At 42.4% G+C, this 19,451-nt stretch overlaps 1 protein-coding gene across 14 annotated transcripts in view; it reads right to left on the bottom strand.

The window, feature by feature from the left end:
• LOC133474115 (A-kinase anchor protein 13) overlaps nt 1-19,451 on the bottom strand; it is a 226,047-nt gene that overhangs the window by 89,614 nt on the left and 116,982 nt on the right. For 13 of the 14 annotated variants that reach the window (XR_009787354.1, XR_009787353.1, XM_061765461.1 and 10 more), the window contains exons 11-12: nt 9,849-9,994; nt 691-1,076 (exon numbers count right to left, since the gene is read on the bottom strand). Coding sequence is in view for 12 of the 14 variants with exons in the window: in XM_061765461.1 (XP_061621445.1) it covers nt 691-1,076; nt 9,849-9,994 (532 nt within the window). In the remaining 2 variants the exon portion in view is untranslated. The remainder of the gene's footprint in view (nt 1-690; nt 1,077-9,848; nt 9,995-19,451) is intronic. The other variant, XM_061765458.1, reaches the window with a different exon arrangement.

Below are 19,451 nucleotides of genomic sequence, written 5' to 3'. Positions count from 1 at the left end.
CTGAGGACCGGGGTTCAAATCCCGGCCTCACCTGTGTGGAGTTTGCATGTTCTCCCCGTGCATGCGTGGGTTTTCTGCAGGTGCTCCAGTTTCCTCCCACATCCCACGATCAAAACAGTTATTTCTGTTGTGTTGTAATGTTGGTTTGATATGACTGATTAGAATACATGACCTTACAATATATTTTTGGAGAAACTCTGCATTGTACACAAGTATATACAGTAAATGAACAAGTCATTTAAATAGACACATTGCTCCATCTTGTGATCGGATCGGTTATCGTTTTTTTAAACTCGCTGATCGGTTCCAAAAATCTTGATCATGTAAAGCCTACTACCTACCAACCTACCCACCTATGTACCATCTACCTGCACTGCCTACCTACTGACTAACCACCCATCTTAAAATCTATCTGCATCAACTACCTACCAACCTACCTACCTACCATCTCTCCTCACTGCCTACTTACCGACCTACAAACTGACCAACCGTCTTACCAACTACATATCTATTTGCACAACCTACCTACCACTTATATGCTACGCTGCGGAAACGCGTACAAACAAGACATGCACAACAAAAACATTGGAACTGCCATTTCTCACTTTGTCTCGGTGTAATGGCCAGGTGTCCCATTCCTTTAGTCCACATGTATTCAGTCGTAATAATAGTCGTAAAAGTAGTATTTACCTCCTCTGGTTCATAGCGGGGTCTCCTCCGTTGTTCTTCCCGGGTCCCCAGCTGTGGCGGCGAAGAGGCGAGAGGGATCGCAGGCTGCTGCGCAAGAGACAGGAGCGGCGCGGCACCTCCGCCACTCTGTCCTTGGCCTCCTCTTCTGCGTCCCCAGAGATACCTCCCCCTCCTCCTCCTCCTTCTCCTCCACCTCCTCCTCCGACTGTGGTGGAGACAGAGGCCAGTGGGAGGACACTCTCCTCAGGGCTCCAGCTGCTACTGCCCAGGCCCTGGCTACCTTCGGGGCTGGAGCTGGACGTGCCCACACTGGCCGTGTCGTCCGTGGAGGAGCAGGAGATGGACACCTCGCTGGTGCTGTCACCACCCGTCACTGGCTCATCATTCTGTAACCATTTAGGTGAAAAGACATCGCAGCATTGCATCATTGTATGAAATATTTCAATGGCAACTTCAAAACATGACTATCCAAGTAAGCATGCGGTCTTGAACAGAATCTAGTCTGTGACAAATGACATAAGTACACTGGATCGAGGAGGTCTTTCCCATTTGAAATATTTTTTTGTCAATTATCACTCATTTAAAATAAATTGAGAAAATATTATACAGCTTTTTACACATTTCACTTATTTTTGACAATTTTCATTTTTTATTTCACTCAATTTTCAATCTTTTTCACTTTATTTGACAATTTCACAAATTTTTATTGCTTTGTTCATTTTTTGACCATGTTCAGTCTTCTACCTATTTTTTGACAATTTGCACTCATTTCTGTGTATTTCTTACAACAGTTTAAAAAACTTTTTTTTCTGACAATTTGCACTCATTTTTGACACTTTTTTCATTGTTTGACTGACACTTTTTTGACAAATGTTCACATTTTCTGACAATTTTCAGCTTTTAAATAAGAACTCCGATTGCAATGACGTTTGTATTGTTTGTATGATCTCTTTCGATGTAAGTAACCTAACAACATACTTACGAGACATTATTTCAACATTGGTTGCCATTGTTGTGTGTGTCGCAGGGCATTCTAGGTAGTGACGTCAAAAGGGGGTATGCCCAGTTTCCCCAGTGGTTTTAGCATTAGCTACCGTAGTAGCAGCGGCAGTGAAGAACGCCATTCAGCCTTTTCAGCCCGAGCTTGCATGTGTCAAAGACACGAGGAGAGCGAGGAATTAACCAGCAATGAATATGGAGATGAGAATGAAGATAAAGGGCATGAAGAAGCTCGAGTCATTTTTAAGTGCCATCTTTGCTGCTGTTGGCAAAAGCGATTAAGAAAGAGAGCATCCTGTAGAATAAAGAGCTCCTTTCATTTTCACTACTGACTGTGCTCACTAGAGTCATCAGGTAAAATAAACGTCCTCGGAGTAACAGTCACTATCTCCATAAAACACGATGTTATGTTTAACTGAGTAGTTGTGGTGCGTGATTGGCGAGTTTACATCAGCCTGTCATTCACTGTACACTTAGTACTTTATCACATTTATTAAACCATAAAAAGGTAGATTTATAGTTCAGGAAGAAGCGGGTTTCTAAAGAGAGGACCTTGACGAGAATAAAAGCAAGAGTTAGTCTCGCTGACACCATTCATTTGAATGTGGGTAGGGTACACAAGCTTTGCTTTTTCATCCACAGGCACCTTATAGATTATGAATATCTTTAAATATTTATGTGAAACAATATCTCATACTTTATATACTGCTTATATGGCATGAGTCAGTGCAGTGGAGCGATTAAAACCCGGAAATGTATTTTCAATGCGAAGGAAAGCTTCTGTTCATTTAGCTAGAAGCTGTCGCTAGGTGTGCGGCAGCCTTTAGCTTGGCAGAGGGCAGCAATTTATTTATTTTTTAACTTTATTGCAATGGATGGCGGTTTACAATATGCTTTGAGCACACAAAAATGGCAGCCACAAACAAAAACTATTTTTAGAACTTAAAAGAATAATTTATAACTATGTAAACACTGTATTTCAAAAGTATTTGTCATGACAATTAGGGTTCCATCTTTCACTCATTTCTTTTGACAATTTTCATTCATGTTTTGACCATGTTTACATTTTGTGGAGTTTCACTCAACCATTTCCCCCATTTTACTATTATCACTCATTTGTCGCCAATTTTCACTCGTTTTCTCAACCATTTTAACTGTTTTATCCAAGTGTTCCCTACTTTTTGATGTTTTCACTCATTTTTGACCATTTTCACAGATTATTTTCCTTTTCGCTCTTTTTTTTGGTAAGTTTCAGCAATTTCTGACAGTGTTGCCTTGAGATACAAGTGAAGCCATTCAGGAGTTTTTAAAGTTGCTTTTTTTGCATTGACTTGCGAGTGAAAACTTGAGATATGAGTGCTGTATGGTGGCAGCAAACTGAAATCAACTCACTTCACAATAAGCAACAGTTTGGCAGATAGCAAAAAATCCATCAAAAAAGAGGCTTCAAGCTGTTTAACGTCACTCCAGTTGTTTACTCACAGACTAAAAATAAAACGAAGATAATTACACGTTTATTTAAAATTAAAACAACCAAACTAATTTCCCAAGAATTCTGTGTTAGTGACAACGCAATTTCCCCAAAACTACGGAAAAAAAAGTCCCATAGAAAATGAATGGGGCACTGTGTCAGAAAGTTTAAAGTTGTTCCCTCAGACCAGCAAATGACATGGCTCCACAAAGCCATTACTGACTGTGGAAACTTCACACCGGACTTTAAGCAGATTGACTTTTGTGCTTCTCCAGTTTTTCTACAGACTCTGGGACCTTGATTTCCAAATGATATGCAAAATGTACTTTCATCTTTAAAGGGGACTTGGGACCAGTGGGCAACAGACCAGTACTTTTTTTCCTTAGCCCAGCACAGACGCTTCTGACGTTTTCGGTTTAGGAGTGGCTTGACTCATGGAATATTACAGCTGGAGCCCATGTCATGCAGACGTCTCTATGTGGTGATTCTTGATGCACTGACACCAGCCTCAGCCCACTCCTTATGAAGCTACCCCAGATTTCTGAATCAGAATCATCTTTATTTGCCAAGTATGTCCAAAACACACAAGGAATTTGTCTCCGGTAGTTGGAGCCGCTCTAGTACAACAGACAGTCAATTTACAGAACACTTTGGAGACATAAAGACATTGACAAAAAACAATTGTGCAAAAAGATGTAGAGTCCTCTAGTTCGAATGACTAATATCGCAATAGTCCGGTGCAATGACCATTGTGCAAAGGGCGCTGAGACTTCAAGGAGTGTATGCGGTTTAAAGTGACGAGTATGAAGTGATGAGGTGGCCTCCCCCAGCCTGACCTGCTGTGTCCTGCCCGTCAGAAAGCTGTAAATCCACTGGCAGATGGCAGGTGAGACGCTGAGCTGGAGAAGCTTGGATGAAAGGAGTTCAGGGATGATGGTGTTGAACGCTGAGCTGAAGTCCACGAACAGGATCCTCGCGTAGGTCCCTGCACTGTCGAGGTGTTCTAGGATGAAGTGCAGTCCCATGTTGACTGCATCATCCGTAGATCTGTTCGCTTGGTAGGCAAACTGCAGGGGGTCCAGCAGGGGACCTGTGACACTCTTGAGGGGGTCCAGCACGAGACGTTCAAAGGACTTCATGACCACAGATGTCAAAGCGACAGGCCTGTAGTCATTCAGACCCGAGATTGCAGGTTTCTTTGCGACTGGAATGATGGTGGAGCGTTTGAAACAGGATGGAACTTCGCACATTTCCAGAGATCTGTTGAAGATCTGAGTGAAGACTGGAGCAAGCTGGTCCGCGCAGACTTTGAGGCAGGATGGGGACACGTGGTCCGGGCCTGCCGCTTTGTTAATCTTTTGTTGTTTGAAGATGCGTCTCACATCCTGTTCATGGATGGTTAACGCAGAGGTCAGAGGTGTGATTGTGGTCGCGGATGCGGCCGGGTGGGTGTGTGGTGTGAAACTGTCCTTTTCAAATCTGCAGTAGAAGGTATTCAAGTCGTTGGCTAGTGTGCTATTGTTCTCAGCTTGGGGGGATCGTCGCTTGTAATTAGTCAGCGATTGGAATGCATGCCAGACTGATTTAGAGTCGTTTTCGCTAAACTGTTTTTCCAACTTTGCTGCATGGTTCCTCTTTGCAATGTTAATTTCTTTAGTCAGCTGGTTTCTAGCTCGATTATACAGGGCCCTGTCCCCGCTCTGATATGCGTCCTCCTTAGCTTGGCGAAGCTGCTTAAGTTTAGCAGTGAACCACGGCTTATTGTTGTTGAATGTGCAAAATGATTTTGTTGGTACACAGACCTCTTCACAGAAACTGATATAGGATGTGACAGTGTCCGTATATTCATCCAGGCTGCCAGCTGAATTTTCAAAGACACTCCAGTCTGTGCAGTCTAAACAGCTTTGAAGTTCCATCTTGGGTTCATTTGTCCACTTTTTCACTGTTTTCACTGTAGGCTTCGCACATTTAAGTTCTTGCCTGTACGTCGGTATTAAGTGGATTAAGCAGTGATCAGACGAGCCCAGGGCTGCACGAGGTATAGCACGGTATGCGTTTTTTACCGTAGTGTAGCAGTGGTCTAAAGTATTATTTTCCCTGGTAGGACAGTCGATGTGCTGCTTGTATTTAGGGAGTTCGTGGTTGAGTTTAGCTTTGTTAAAGTCCCCGAGAATAATGAGGGGTGAGTCCGGGTGGGTTTTTTCCAATTTCGTTGACTTGTTCGGCGAGCGTTAGCAATGCGGCGTTCGTGTTAGCTTGAGGCGTTATATAGACTCCAGCCAGTATGAATGATGCGAACTCACGTGGCGAGTAGAATGGTTTACAGTTTAAGAATAGCGACTCCAAATGCGGGCTGCAGTGTGTGCTGAGCACTGTGACGTCCGTACACCATTTTTCGTTGATATAGAGGCATATCCCGCCGCCCTTTGTTTTCCCCGATCGTCGTTGCTTGACAATCCTCTGAACGCTGCAGTCACTTGAGCATCTTTTCTGGCCACATTTTCCGTTTCTTCTTAACACTCGGTTAATGTATTTTGATATAGCGCTCTGTGAGTATCCAGCTTCTTTTGCAATTTTGTTTTGAGAATTTTTCTCCTTATTGAGGATGTCAATGATGGTTTTCTGCACAACCGTTAAGTCAGCAGTCTTCCCCATGATTCTGAAGCCTATTAAGCCAGACTGAGACCATTTAAAGGCTGATGAAAACCTCTGCAGGTGTTATGCATTAATTAGCTGAAAAGATTAGGACACAGGGTGGCTACATTTTGTGAAATACTGGATGTATTTTTTGTCTTTCTGCCATAATCATCAAAATTGAAACAAATAAAGGCTTGAAATATTTCACTTTGTGTGTGGTGAACTAATATAACATAGGTTTACTTTTTTAAACATTATTGAAATAAATGGACTTTCCCTCGATATACAAATTTTTGGGCACATAACTGTACTTGGTGTAGTGGGAAATGGGGGTAATGTAGTGGGTGCTCTCTCTCTCTCACACACACACACACACACACACACACACACACACACACACACAGAGAGAGAGAGAGAGAGACAGAGAGAGAGAGAGAAACGGTCTATTAAGAGTTCATTTGGAGGTGGGAGCTCTAACTGGGCCTATTGTCCCGCCAGCTGCGGCACAAGAAGCCTGTCACAGAGACTTCTGTCAGGACAACCGGTAGTGAAAGGTTGGCTTTGTGCCAGCTTGGTCCTACTACCTCTGGGAGGCCAGAGAAATCACGTGACCCCGGGGGTTTGTTCAGGCGAGTCAGTGCGCTGACGTCACTGTGGCTATCCCGCGTGCAGTTTGCCTTTATACTCGAGGGCAACCCACCCGCGCGGTTTTGAAAATGTCCTGCAGTTCTCTTCCAAGTCAGGGGTGTCACTATGGCTGGTATTGGCTAGGACACCACAGTTTCCTCTGCATTTTATGGCCATTTCCGGTAGCTGTTTTTACAACCCCAATTTCAATGAAGTTGGGACGTTGTGTTAAACATAAATAAAATCTGAATACAATGATTTGCAAATCATCCATCCATCCATTTTCTGACCCGCTTCTCCTCACGAGGGTCGCGGGCGTGTTGGAGCCTATCCCAGCTGTCATCGGGCAGGAACTGAACTGGCTGCCAGCCAATCGCAGGGCACATGGAAACAAACCACCATTCGCACTCACAGTCATGCCTACGGGCAATTTAGAGTCTCCAATTAAGGCATGTTTTTGGGATGTGGGAGGAAACCGGAGTGCCCGGAGAAAACCCACGCAGGCACGGGGCGAACATGCAAACTCCACACAGGCGGGGCCGGGGATTGAACCCGGGTCCTCAGAACTGTGAGGCTGACGCTCTAACCAGTCGTCCACCGTGCCGCCGATTTGCAAATCATGTTCAACCTATATTTAATTGAATACACTACAAAGACATTTAATGTTCAAACTGATCAACTTGATTGTTTTTAGCAAATAATCATTAACTTAGAATTTGATGGCTGCAACACGTTCCAAAAAAGCTGGGACTGGTGGCAAAAAAGACTGAGAAAGTTGAGGAATGCTCACCAAAAACCTGTTTGGAACATCCCACAGGTGAACAGGCTAATTGGGAACAGGTGGGTGCTGGGTATAAAAGCTTCCCTGAGTTGCTCAGTCATTCACAAGCAAAGATGGGGCGAGGTTCACCTCTTTGTGAACAAGTGCGTGAGAAAATAGTCGAACAGTTTAAGGACAATGTTCCTCAACGTACAATTGCAAGGAATTTAGGAATTTCATCATCTACGGTCCATAATATCATTAAAAGGTTCAGAGAATCTGGAGAAATCACTGCATGTAAGCGGCAAGGCCGAAAACCTACATTGAATGCCCATGACCTTCGATCCCTCAGGCGGCACTGCATCAAAAACCGACATCAATGCGTAAAGAATATCACCACATGGGCTCAGGAACACTTCAGAAAACCATCCATCCATCCATTTTCTGAGCTGCTTCTCCTCACTAGGGTCGCGGGCGTGCTGGAGCCTATCCCAGCTATCATCGGGCAGGAGACGGGGTACACCCTGAACTGGTTGCCAGCCAATCGCAGGGCACATATAAACAAACAACCATTCGCACTCACATTCATACCTACGGGTAATTTGGAGTTGTCAATTAACCTACCATGCATATTTTTGGCATGTGGGAGGAAACCGGAGTGCCTGGAGAAAACCCACGCAGGCACGGGGAGAACATGCAAACTCCACACAGGCGGGGCCTGGGGATTGAACCTTGGTTCTCAGAACTGTTAGGCAGACGTTCTAACCAGTCGTTCACCGTGCCGCCCTTCTCCCCCGGGGCCCCCCCCCCCCCCCCTCGGGGGGGGGGGGCCCCCCCCCCCCAAAACCACTGTGTAGGGGGGAAAAGAGGTGGGGAAAAAATAAAAAAAAAAAAAAGTTAAAAAAAAAAAGGGTGGGAAAAATTTTAATGGATGTTTGTATGGAAAAGAATGAATTGAATTAAGTTTAAGATTATTTTAATGGATGATTATTATAAATTTTAAAAAAGGAGAGAAATAGATGAGTTTGTAGGTGGATTTGTTTGGGAGGGAATATGAATATGGGATTTGTGGTTGTGTAGAGGAAAAAATTTTTTTTTTAAATAAATAGGGTGTAATTTGGAATTGTAATATAGGTAGTGAGGGGAGAAATGATTGTAAGTATAATATGCTATAAATGTTGAGGTTTGTATGAAAGGGTTTAATGTAAAAATGAATTATTAAGGGGTATGTAAAAAGAGTGTGAAGAATTAAATGGCAATACAATGGATTAAAGGGTTATTAATATGCTTCGTAGTAAAAGAGTGTGGGTACTAGACTGGGTTGCCTGCAGTCCAGACCTGTCTCCCATTGAAAATGTGGGCACATTATGAAGCGTAAAATACAACAACGGAGACCCCGGACTGTTGAACAGCTGAAGCTGTACATCAAGCAAGAATGGGAAAGAATTCAACCGACAAAGCTTCAACAATTAGTGTCCTCAGTTCCCAAATGTTTATTGAATGTTGTTAAAAGAAAAGGTGATGTAACGCAGTGGTAAACATGACCCTGTCCCAGCTTTTTTGGAACGTGTTGCAGCCATAAAATTCTAAGTTAATGATTATTTGCTAAAAACAATAAAGTTCATCAGTTTGAACATTAAATATCTTGTCTTTGTAGTGTATTCAATTAAATATAGGTTGAACATGATTTGCAAATCATTGTATTCTGTTTTTATTTGTGTTTAAAACAACGTCCCAACTTCATTGGAATTGGGGTTGCACTTTCCTTTCTGGAACAAGGAACAAAGCAACAACAATGGCAACCGTGGAACAGTCTGCTTGAACAAATGGACCGAGATAACCAGATCATGTTTAATTATACTGCAAAATCGATCAAGACGGCGGCGTCGTAGGTGGAAGCAAGGGGAACGCTGAGTAAATCATTACAGCATGTGACTAAAACGGTCACGTGATGCAATGCAGGCGCTGTCGGCCGCATGAGCGCGGGAGTATAAAGAGGCCTTTAATGTTGTTATCCTTGCACAGCACAACTGGGAGAAGCTCTCAGTGCACGTGTCTTGCCGAGGTGTCCGCAAGCCAATCGCATGTCAATAACTCACTTCTCACTTGGTTGCAACGGGAACACAGTGTGTGCAACCTGCAACCTGTTTACGTTGAAAATAATAGCAGTGAGAGTTGTGTGAAATGTAGTCTGGAGTAGATTAGGTAGTACACTGGTCCAAAATGTCAGTGGACTCGATGCAATATAAAACTTGTTTGGGGGAAAAAAATACATATATATGTATATATATATATATATATATATATATATATATATATTTTTTTTTTTACAATTGTTCCCGATTTTCATTCAAAAAAAAAGTTTTCATGTTTTTGTTTACTTTTTTACTTTAACATTGTCCCTTTAAAAAAATTTACTTATTATCCGACGACTTTCATCATATTTGACATTTCCCCTTACATATAGACCATATTTCACTCAATATTTGATTGTCAATTACCATTTTACCCACGTAGGTGTATATTCTGATGTTGAAACAAACTATTTTTCCCAACCTTGATGGAGTTCCTAATGTAGCTTAACCTTATCAAAAGTGTTTTTCATTTATGACAAAAATAGATCTTCTGTTACACAATGGGTGCCTTCGCCTTAGTGGGTCAAACCTTGATAAAGAAGCTGTCATATCCCACCTCGGCGCTCAGCAAGCTCTCGATGTCACTGCCCGAGTCTCTGTGAGTAGTCAAGAAACAACGGTTGCTGCTGACCGTCCTGCTGGATAATGCGGGCAATGTTGATGACCGCGAGGACCCTGAAAAGACAACGACATATTGTGTGAATGGTCAAAATTTAACACCTTGGAGATAAAGAAGTTACTGAGAACAATTCATTTAACTTCATAATGTGAACACAATAAGAAAGTCTATTACGCAGGAGGGTAAGACAAGTTCTTGAAATGTGAGAAGGTGTGAAAATTCCAAGTGGCTCAATGGCTGACTGTCTTTGACTAAAAAAAGAGTTTTCGGGGCTCATGTGTGAAGGAAAACAACTATTGTTTATGTGTTTTAAGCCCCTTTTTCACACTGCCCGCCTTTTTTCCATGACACTGGTCTCTGTAAGGACCCAACACAGGTTGACCAGCAAATTTGCCCACTTCCGAGGTAGTCCAACAGGCGTGCCCCACGGGGATTGATAAAGTTTTCTTATTCTGAACCTGAATCATGTCAGCTGAGTGAATGGGACGTGTGGCTAAATGCCAGCTTAACTGTGACATCTGATGTGCCAATTTTGCATAAACTGTGGGAAAGGCGATTTAAAAAGGAAAGGAAAACAATGACTGTGTTTTAAAGCAGGGTCTGAAATACTTTTACATTTTGTATAGCATTTACTGCTCTACAAAAGTAATTTTGTATAGCAATAAATGCTATACACATTTTTTTACAAAATTGGTGAGATTTGTGTAGCTATTTTTCAGATCGGTGTTTTAAGCAATAATTTGAATAAAGGTTCCAGTAAGTACTAAATCACTGTCTAAATTGATGCTTTTCTACCCAAATATTTTAAACACTCTATTCCATATATAAAGGCATATTTTGACCTTTTGAACAAGTAATGGTATGTATCGAGAGAATTTTTGCCTTGCGGGAAAGCACAAATCCCATTGTAGCAACCCTGCATATAGTTCATGAGTCTGTGGTTTCCTTTATTTTTTCTGTTCAGCTGCATAGCCATGCAGAATGGTGGATCTGTATGCCTTTTGTGCTGGAAAAGTGTTGCTGCGCAAAGGGGAGTTTAAAATACTTCCCCTGCTTCTTTTTTTATTTCTTTTAATCATTCTGAGGTTCATTGAAAATGCAGCCGGACAGAAAAGGATTGTAGGGGATAGATCGAGGGACAGAACGGACAAGGGGAATATGGGTGTGAACCACAGCAGAACAATAGTCTAGATATTTGACTACAAGCAACGTTACAAAGTAAAATCTTGTTTGTATCTGTGGGTGGGGGCGCATGCAACAGCTAACCATAGAACAAGATGAGAGGACAGAAAAGGCCAGTGTTGGACAGGATCTGGGAAATGAGCAAGGCACTGATTAGTGGTGCAGTGAGATGCTTTTATAGTGTCGAAAAACCTGTAAGAACCTGCGAGTTACAATAATACAACCAGTGTTATTATTAGTGGTCCCAGCACAAGCAATTAAAGCCTATAGCGTGTCTATGGAACTTATTAGTGAATGAACACCATATCACATGCATGTTAGTCAAGTGGTGTACACTGTTAGATGTGTAATGTACTTCTAACGTGATGTATGTGTGAGCTGAGTGGTAGTTTCGTTTTTTTACCTAAGATAGCATGCTAATACTAACATTGAATGCTAACCGTTTAGTAGTCGAGTACTCAACGAAATATCTATAGAATAATCGATTCTAAAAAGATTTGATCATGACAGGCCTACAATATATAGTGTTTATTTCATCGAATCCATTTAAGAAATTTGTACTCAGTGTTTCGCCCGGAACAAGTCAGCGTTCAGTAATTTCCATAACAAAATACAGACGTGCCCTAACATTTGACAGCTCTGCAACAAACAGCGATCGCATTTCTGTTAACCTCCTGCCTGCTACGCAGTTTCCATTTCTCATATCAATCCACGCTCTTTTCGTCGAGTTATTAGAAATAAACGGTTCAATCTTTGTTTTGAGAGCTGCTGGCTGCTCAGAAAAAGGTTTTACTTTCTGTAAACTTAATCGCATCTTTTAGCGGGAGAAATTGAGGAATCCAGCGCCAAAAGACCACATTTTTCGTCGCATATTGGCGATGCGATACCGGATATTTCGGACCCTCTAAAGGCGCTTTCATATTGTCAAAATCAGCTTTTACCTGTGTCGCTGTTCTACGTTAAAGGTACATGGACTAGGGGGTTAATGTTGATATGCTGAACTTCAGTCAACCTGTGTATTTTTCCAATTTTGTGAAATTGGCTAAAAAAGCTGATTGCCAGGACCAGGGTAAAAGCTTTGAGTAACAGGCACAGGGAAATAAATGATGGCTCTCCCTCCCTTTAAGTCTCCTATGCGCCATATTTTTGCGGAATCTATGCGAAAGACCTACCTGTGAAAAACCTACCTTTCTACTAATACTGCTTTTTTTCCCACTCACTTTAAGCCTTCTACATGTGAACCAACATTTAAGATGTTATATACTGTTTCTCGATTGAACCATATTGAAATGCGGCTCCAGGGACGTCGTCCTCTTCCGAAATTATACGTATTGTCACCATTCTAAATTTGTAATCTGGGATTGACCCAATAGGTCACAACAGTCCCTGGCGCTGCTGCTGTGTCACTATCCGATTCCGGGATTGCTGTGTGAAAGTGCACACAGTGGTCCTGCTTTGCTGGGTTCTGTGGGGAAAGTCAAGCCTAAATCAATGGAGCAATGAGATCACAAATTTAAAAAACTATATAGTATCCTTCATTAAACGAGTATTATGATAAGCAGCTTTTGTACATTTAAGGAAATAAAGGAAGAAACCACAACGGTCCAAAGCTTTCTTTAGTCATAGTACAGGCACAAATCGGATGACAATGTTTTCATTTTGCTTCATTTCTGCGAGAGAGGAAGTTATTCTTTGTCCTCCCACAGAACATTTTTGTCCTGAGAGGAAGTGAGGAAGTTTAAGGTCGTGTGTGTGCGCGTGTATGTGTTTTACACTGTGGGGAGCTGTCAGCTTTGTGGAAACAAATGGGGACGGCCCATTGATACACAGTGGAAGTGCTAAAGTCATACCGTTCCTCCAAAGTCGAAGTACAATTTTCAGCGAAAATACGCCTCAAAAAACCTGGGATTCTCAAGTAAGTTTTACTTTTTATTTGTTTTTAGTTAATGTTTCTTTTCACCCGATTTTATAAGTTTTTTACCCGATGTCTCTGTCCTGGCTGCTTACTACATGACAAGTCAACTATACTAATAGTAGTAATGTGACGAGTGGCTGCCATCTTTGTGGAAGTAAAAAAAAAAATAGATATATATATTAGAATGAGCACTTTAATCGCCTCTAAAATCCCCAATAACATACTTTCACAAAAAAACAACAACAATTGATTATTACAGTACATACCTACTGCCCACGCTGCTCTTTTCATGAATACCTTTCAATTTGTGCTACTTAACTCGCCTTTTTAGAGCAAGTGACACCATTTGAAACGTCATGGTAATTTTGGTGTCAACTTGGACAACCCATTGGAATTTAATTCTGTTCATAGACTTCAGCTCATCATTCAATACCATCATCCCTAAACAACTGATCTACGAACAGGACCAGCTGGGGCTCAACACGTCGATGTGCAACTGGCGGCTGACTTTCTGACAGGGAAACCGCAGGCAGTACGGGTCGGCAGCAACACATCCAGCACCATCACTCTGAACACGGGGGTCCCTCAAGGTTGTGTATTGAGCCACCTCCTCTTCACCCTGCTGACCTATGACTGCACACCGACATACAGCTCCAACATCTTCATCAAGTTTGCAGTCGACACAACTGGGGTGGGCCTCATCAGCAACGGGTACGAGACAGACAACAGGTGTGAGGTGAGCCACCTGGCCGGGTGGTGCATGGACAACAATCGCTCCCTGAACGTTGAAAAAAACAAGGAGATTGTTGTGGACTTCAGGAGAGCGCACTCCCAGCATGCTCCCCTGAACATCAACGGTGCTGCGGTGGAGAGGGTGCGCAGCACCAACTTCTTGGGAGTGCACATCACCGAGGACCTCTTTCCTGGACCAGCAACACCTCATCACTGGCCAAGAAAGCTCACCAGGGTCTCTACTTCCTGCACAAGCTGAGAAGAGCCAGAGCCACGACCCCCATCATGTGCTCGTTCTACAGAGGGACCAGAGAGCATCTTGACCAACTGCATCACTGTGTGGTACGGAGCCTGCACCGCATCCTGCCGCAAGACTCTCCATCACATAGTGAGGGCAGCTGAGAAGATCATCGGAACCTCTCTTCCCTCCCCGCAGGACATTTACAGCACCCGCCTCACCCGCAAAGCCCTCCACATAGCGGGGGATGCCACCCATCCGTCACACAGCCTCTTCAGCCTGCCATCAGGCAGGAGACTGCGGAGTCTGCAGGCCAGGACTAGCCGACTCTAAGACAGCTTTATTCATCAGGCTGTCAGGAATCTGAACTCTCTGCCCGCTCTGCCCCGCTACCTCTTCTGTCCTCTGCCCACCTAAAGTCTTGACGCCCCGCAAACATGTAGATGCACACACACTCACAATACACACATGCACACAGACTCACAATACACACATGCACACACACACATGCCACACTCAGGGTTGCACTAATCACTTTAGCAGCATTGGGGTTTTGTCATCTAATTTATAAATGTGTTATTAGCCTTGGTTCTCTGACCTTAACTATGTTGCACACGTCACCTGACCTTTAATATTTACCGATTCAATTAATACTTTTTATACTGTATATACTATAGTTTATTTAGCTTTTATATTGATATTATTTGTACTGTCTTTTGTAGCACTGCGGGCCCTTGAGTACTGTAATTTCAATCGTCTGTATTTGTTACGCATATTGAAGAATTGAGAATAAATGTACCTTGTATAAGCAACATCAAACATGCGAGACATGAAAGTGATTCAAGCCTCTGAAAGCTGGCTTAACCTTTTGTTATTCATATGACAGCAGCATCGCAATTGCAAGTGTGTGTGTCTCCATCCTCTCGCACCTGTCCACCAAACCTTGCAGGCTAGTGCAAGTTTTGAGAGCTGTCTGTCTGTCTGTCTGTCTCTCTCTCTCTCTCTCTCTCACACACACACACACACATGCACGCACGCACGCACGCACGCACGCACACACACACACACAACAGGTGACGAATCAGGGGATAGCACAATAGTGAAATTTCATTTAATGTTACGTGATCATGCTGGCTGGATTTGCATGGTTAAATTCAATAAACAATGGTTAATAGCAATGAAGTTAAAAATAACAAGCAATGATGTAATGGACTGGGTCAATATTTGTAGTAGTACTGCAAGTTACTCAATGTTCGCTCTGATGGTCTCAAGGCACTGCTGCCTGTACGGGTGGGAGACAGACAATGGCTAGTGATTGATGGAGAAAGTCAGTTAAGGCGGATGGTAAACTGCTGTCATTTACAAATAAATAAGGACAAATTACTGCAAATTGCCGCTTAAAACCAAAATGGTAGACTTCCTGTGATTTTTCAGGTATGGGCTCTTGCGAGTTTTGGTGTGATATATATGTGAATGAGATTTCATGTTGCTAAGGGAAACTGGCTTTGAGGGCTGAAAATAAAAGTTTTGTCTTAATCTGGGAGGCTCTATGTTGTCAGTTTTGAGGGGCTTCAACCCAAAATGGCATTTTCACCAGGCTGAACACGCCTGTCTAAATCATTTAGGGATTTATAGTTGTTTAATGCTCTTTTGAGGGAGTCCAGTCAGAAGACCATTATTTAAATGGGGGATTTTTTCTTCCCATCCTCGACTGCGACTGGAGGTCAACGGAACGGAACAACTGGAACGACACACAGAAATGTTTGTTTCAAGGCACATCTGTGAGAGACATCAGTAAAACCTAGCATGTCTCATGGGGGACGCAACGCGATGAGGCCGGTCTGTATTCAAAGCGCATTTCGAGTGCCACAGATCAAGACAACCACGAATCCCTCTTTTACAACACCTTCAGAAGTGTTGGGCATCATCATAAAAAAGGCGGCCACATACAACTCAGGAAGAAAATGTATGTTGTTAAGAGAAGGAAAACCAATACAGAAAAGATATGATCCCGACAAATGAGGAAATAGGAGGGGATAAAGCAGCCATCAGGTCTTGCTATCACACAGCACCCTCCTTCCATTTTCATAGCCCGAGTCACTACCTTTGTGTTTTCTCCAGACAGACAGATTTCAGCTAAAGCCTTCATTTATTTCCCCCTCTTTGGTTCCCCGGCCAGTTATCCTCAGAGGACGACAAATGTTAAATCTGAGCAAAGCGCTCCATGACAACAAGGTTACTCCTTGCAGAGTTAGTGTAGAAACTAATGGCTACAGACACATTTTTTAGTACATATGGAGTCTTCATAGCCCAAAAAATTATGGCCCATATTAACGCGTTACTGTCCCAAAAAATGTGCAAAGTCAGTGTCAAAGTCGCAATAATGCACTTTTTAGAGCCTGCATGGACTCACAGCCCCCCAAAAAGAAGGCAAATGTTCCAGAAAACAGCCAAAACAAAAAAACAATCCCCCTAAAATGGCGGATTCAAACCAAAATGGCAGATTTTGAAAGCACCGTAGGATGCTGATGTTATCCAATGTAAAGCAAAGCAAATCTTGTAATCTCTATTGTAATCCACTAAATTTTAATTACCACCGAAGCAGAAAATTGACAATTGTGCCGACGAATGAATAGATACGAGCATGTCTAGCTTCCCGACGTAAACAAAACACATCATACTACTGGTATCCTAATGGAAGCATGCTTTCAGACATTTTGGGCCAATTTACAATGGAAACAAAAAATTAAGAAAGAAAAAAAAGATTGCTTTTTTTTCAATTGCAGTTGCTTTTGTGAGGCAAGCACATCTGCCTCACAGTAAAACAGTTCTGGGTTCGAATCTAGGCACAGATAGAACAAGGGTGTTCTATGCATGCTTGTGTTGTTTTTTTTGTTCTCCAGGGTACTCAAAAGACTGGCGACCATTTCAGGATGAACTCAGCCTCTCTGGCTTAGCCAGATGGGATAGACTCCAGACACAGCAGCTTGGTGGAGCCTGTGGATAAAATGTTTCTCTGAGGAAAACAGGTTCGGAGTTTGAATCTATGTTTGGACTGCTTGCATGTTCTCCCCGTGATTGTGTGGGTTTTCTCTGGGTAGTCTGAGACTGGCGATCAGCCCAGGGTGTACCCCGCCGCTCAGACATAGTCGGCTGGGATACACTCCAGCTCTCCGGTGACCCTCAAAAGTGAAAGTATAATGGATGCAGGGGTGAATAAGTAAAAGGCTTGCATCTTTTGGATCAAGGTCTCAACCCTGAACTTGACCACATTCAACCTGAAGAAAAAATATCCAGCATCATTAGGACGTGACTTGCCGGGAGCTTCGGGGCTGTTTGGGGTCCTAACAAGCAAACACCATGGTTAAGTCAATCAGAGGGCAGCTTATTAAGGATGCCTGGAGCTGATTTATCAGCAACTCTCCGTGACACCACTGTAAAATGTGTAAAAAGTTCATGCTGGACATTCTGAGGTCTGTGCTGGTATTCAATAAAAACAGTGTGGGGGCAAAAAACACCTGCGGTCGATAACGGTGCAGCAGACTTGACCAAAGAGAGTATGAAACTCACAAATCAGCATCAGTTCTAGTCGCATTTGACACCACTGCTCTTTATTTCTTGTCGTATTGTTAGATAAATTGTAGAAGTTATCATTTATTTGCTTAGCTTGCATTAGTATTATGGACGATTTTAGATGTCTCGCCTTCGAAAAGATGACTCAGCATCATCCAATGGAAGGGCGCCTGGACCAAGGACGTGATCGGATGTGGTCGGGTCGGGACAAGTGTTGGTCCAATATTTTGTGTTGTGTCTTATTGCTTAGAATACTATGTCTGGGAAAACCCCTCTTATTATCAAATATTATGTGTCGTGTCTTATTGTTTAGAATACTATGTCTGGGAAAAACCCTCTTATTATCAAATATTTTGTGTTGTGTCTTATTGCTTAGAACATTATGATTTGTAAATCCCTCCTATTTCAAATAAATACAGGAGCGAGGGGGGGGGATTGTTTAGAGCGTGTTGAGAGGCTGTGATCTGAACAATCTCCCATACGCCCTGCCCTCCTCATGAGAAAAAGAAACCAGTGTCTTCATTCCTTTTGTGTCTATTTTTTATAATGTTGGGTAAGATAAATCCAACACGTATCTATTCAGCAAAATTACATCTGTTTCCCACCGCACATAAAAGGCAGTTTCTTTCTGCGCTTAACGCAGCTCATTGTTCTGATGTTTCAAGTTGTTGTCCCCCCCCCCCCCCCCCCCACCCGTGCAACGAGAGAAGGGAGTTAACGCCGAGGAGGACAACCTCGGCACTGGAGAAGGCGTCTCCCGACCACGGTCAGGTGACCGTAGAAGGAAAGGTTAACACTTCGTATAAAGAAACTAAAATACATTAAAATAAAAAAACAAGATGCTCTACTTACCATTACTGCTGAGAGGGTGAAAAAAAGGAGGGCGAAAAAGGCAAAGCTACTCCCGGTGCACAAACACAGACAAGCACTATACACTAGCGAAGCAGAAACACTATGGTACTGGGGACAAGATGGCGGACGAGGCACAGGCGTTATAAAGTCGAAACGTCGTAGGTCGAGTACGTCGTAACTCAAGGACTTCCTGTAGTGCGCATTATACATAGGCATGGGGCAAATAGAAAAAATATTGGCATTTTATAACTGTATGCCGCCATCTAGTGGTTATGAAAAAGCTGTACACTTTCACTCCAAAATGCCACCGCCACCTAGAGGTTATGAGAAAGGTGTAGCCTACACTTTCATTCCAATTTGACAGAGGTACATATGACTGCATATATGTACAGTTATGCTCAAAAGTTTACATACCCTGGCAGAATATGTGAAATATTGTTGTTGTTGTTTTTTTTAATATGACTGATGACTGAACAATAACTATCATTAATTTATTTATGGTTATGTTTTGTTTAACTATAATGCTTATCTGAAATGCTTGACCGTTTAATTTGAATCCCAATAAAATAAAATTAAGTGTTTCCCCTGGTCCTTCATGTTTTTTTTAAAGAATTTTACCCATCTTACAAATTCTTCCTGGGTAATCAAACACAAGCACAACTGTGTGTTTTCCAATTTAATAAATAAAAGTAGGGCTGTGAATTTCAAAATAAGAGCAAGTCAATTTAAAAAAGTATTACGTGTTCAAATAAAAGTGCTTAACTTCAGAATAATTCTTTGAAAAAAACTAACAAATACAGATATTTCATGTTTTGATCATATGGGTAGAAGCAAAATCATGCATTGTAAAAATGGTAAAAGGGGTTTCCAGAATTTTGAGGTCAACTTGTATTGTGTGCGTATTATACATGGGTGCGCATTATACACGAGAAATTGCGGTAGCTCTCGGTTAAGTTGCAAATATGGCTGAACTTGCCACAAAAGCTACAATTTGTATTTAAAAACAACATCAGAATCAGAA

Source organism: Phyllopteryx taeniolatus, chromosome 2 (assembly GCF_024500385.1).
Source record: "Phyllopteryx taeniolatus isolate TA_2022b chromosome 2, UOR_Ptae_1.2, whole genome shotgun sequence".
In the NCBI taxonomy this organism is placed as follows: Eukaryota; Metazoa; Chordata; class Actinopteri; order Syngnathiformes; family Syngnathidae; genus Phyllopteryx; species Phyllopteryx taeniolatus.
The sequence above is the reverse complement of the archived record's forward strand: the minus strand, read 5'-3'. Positions and strand labels throughout refer to the sequence as shown.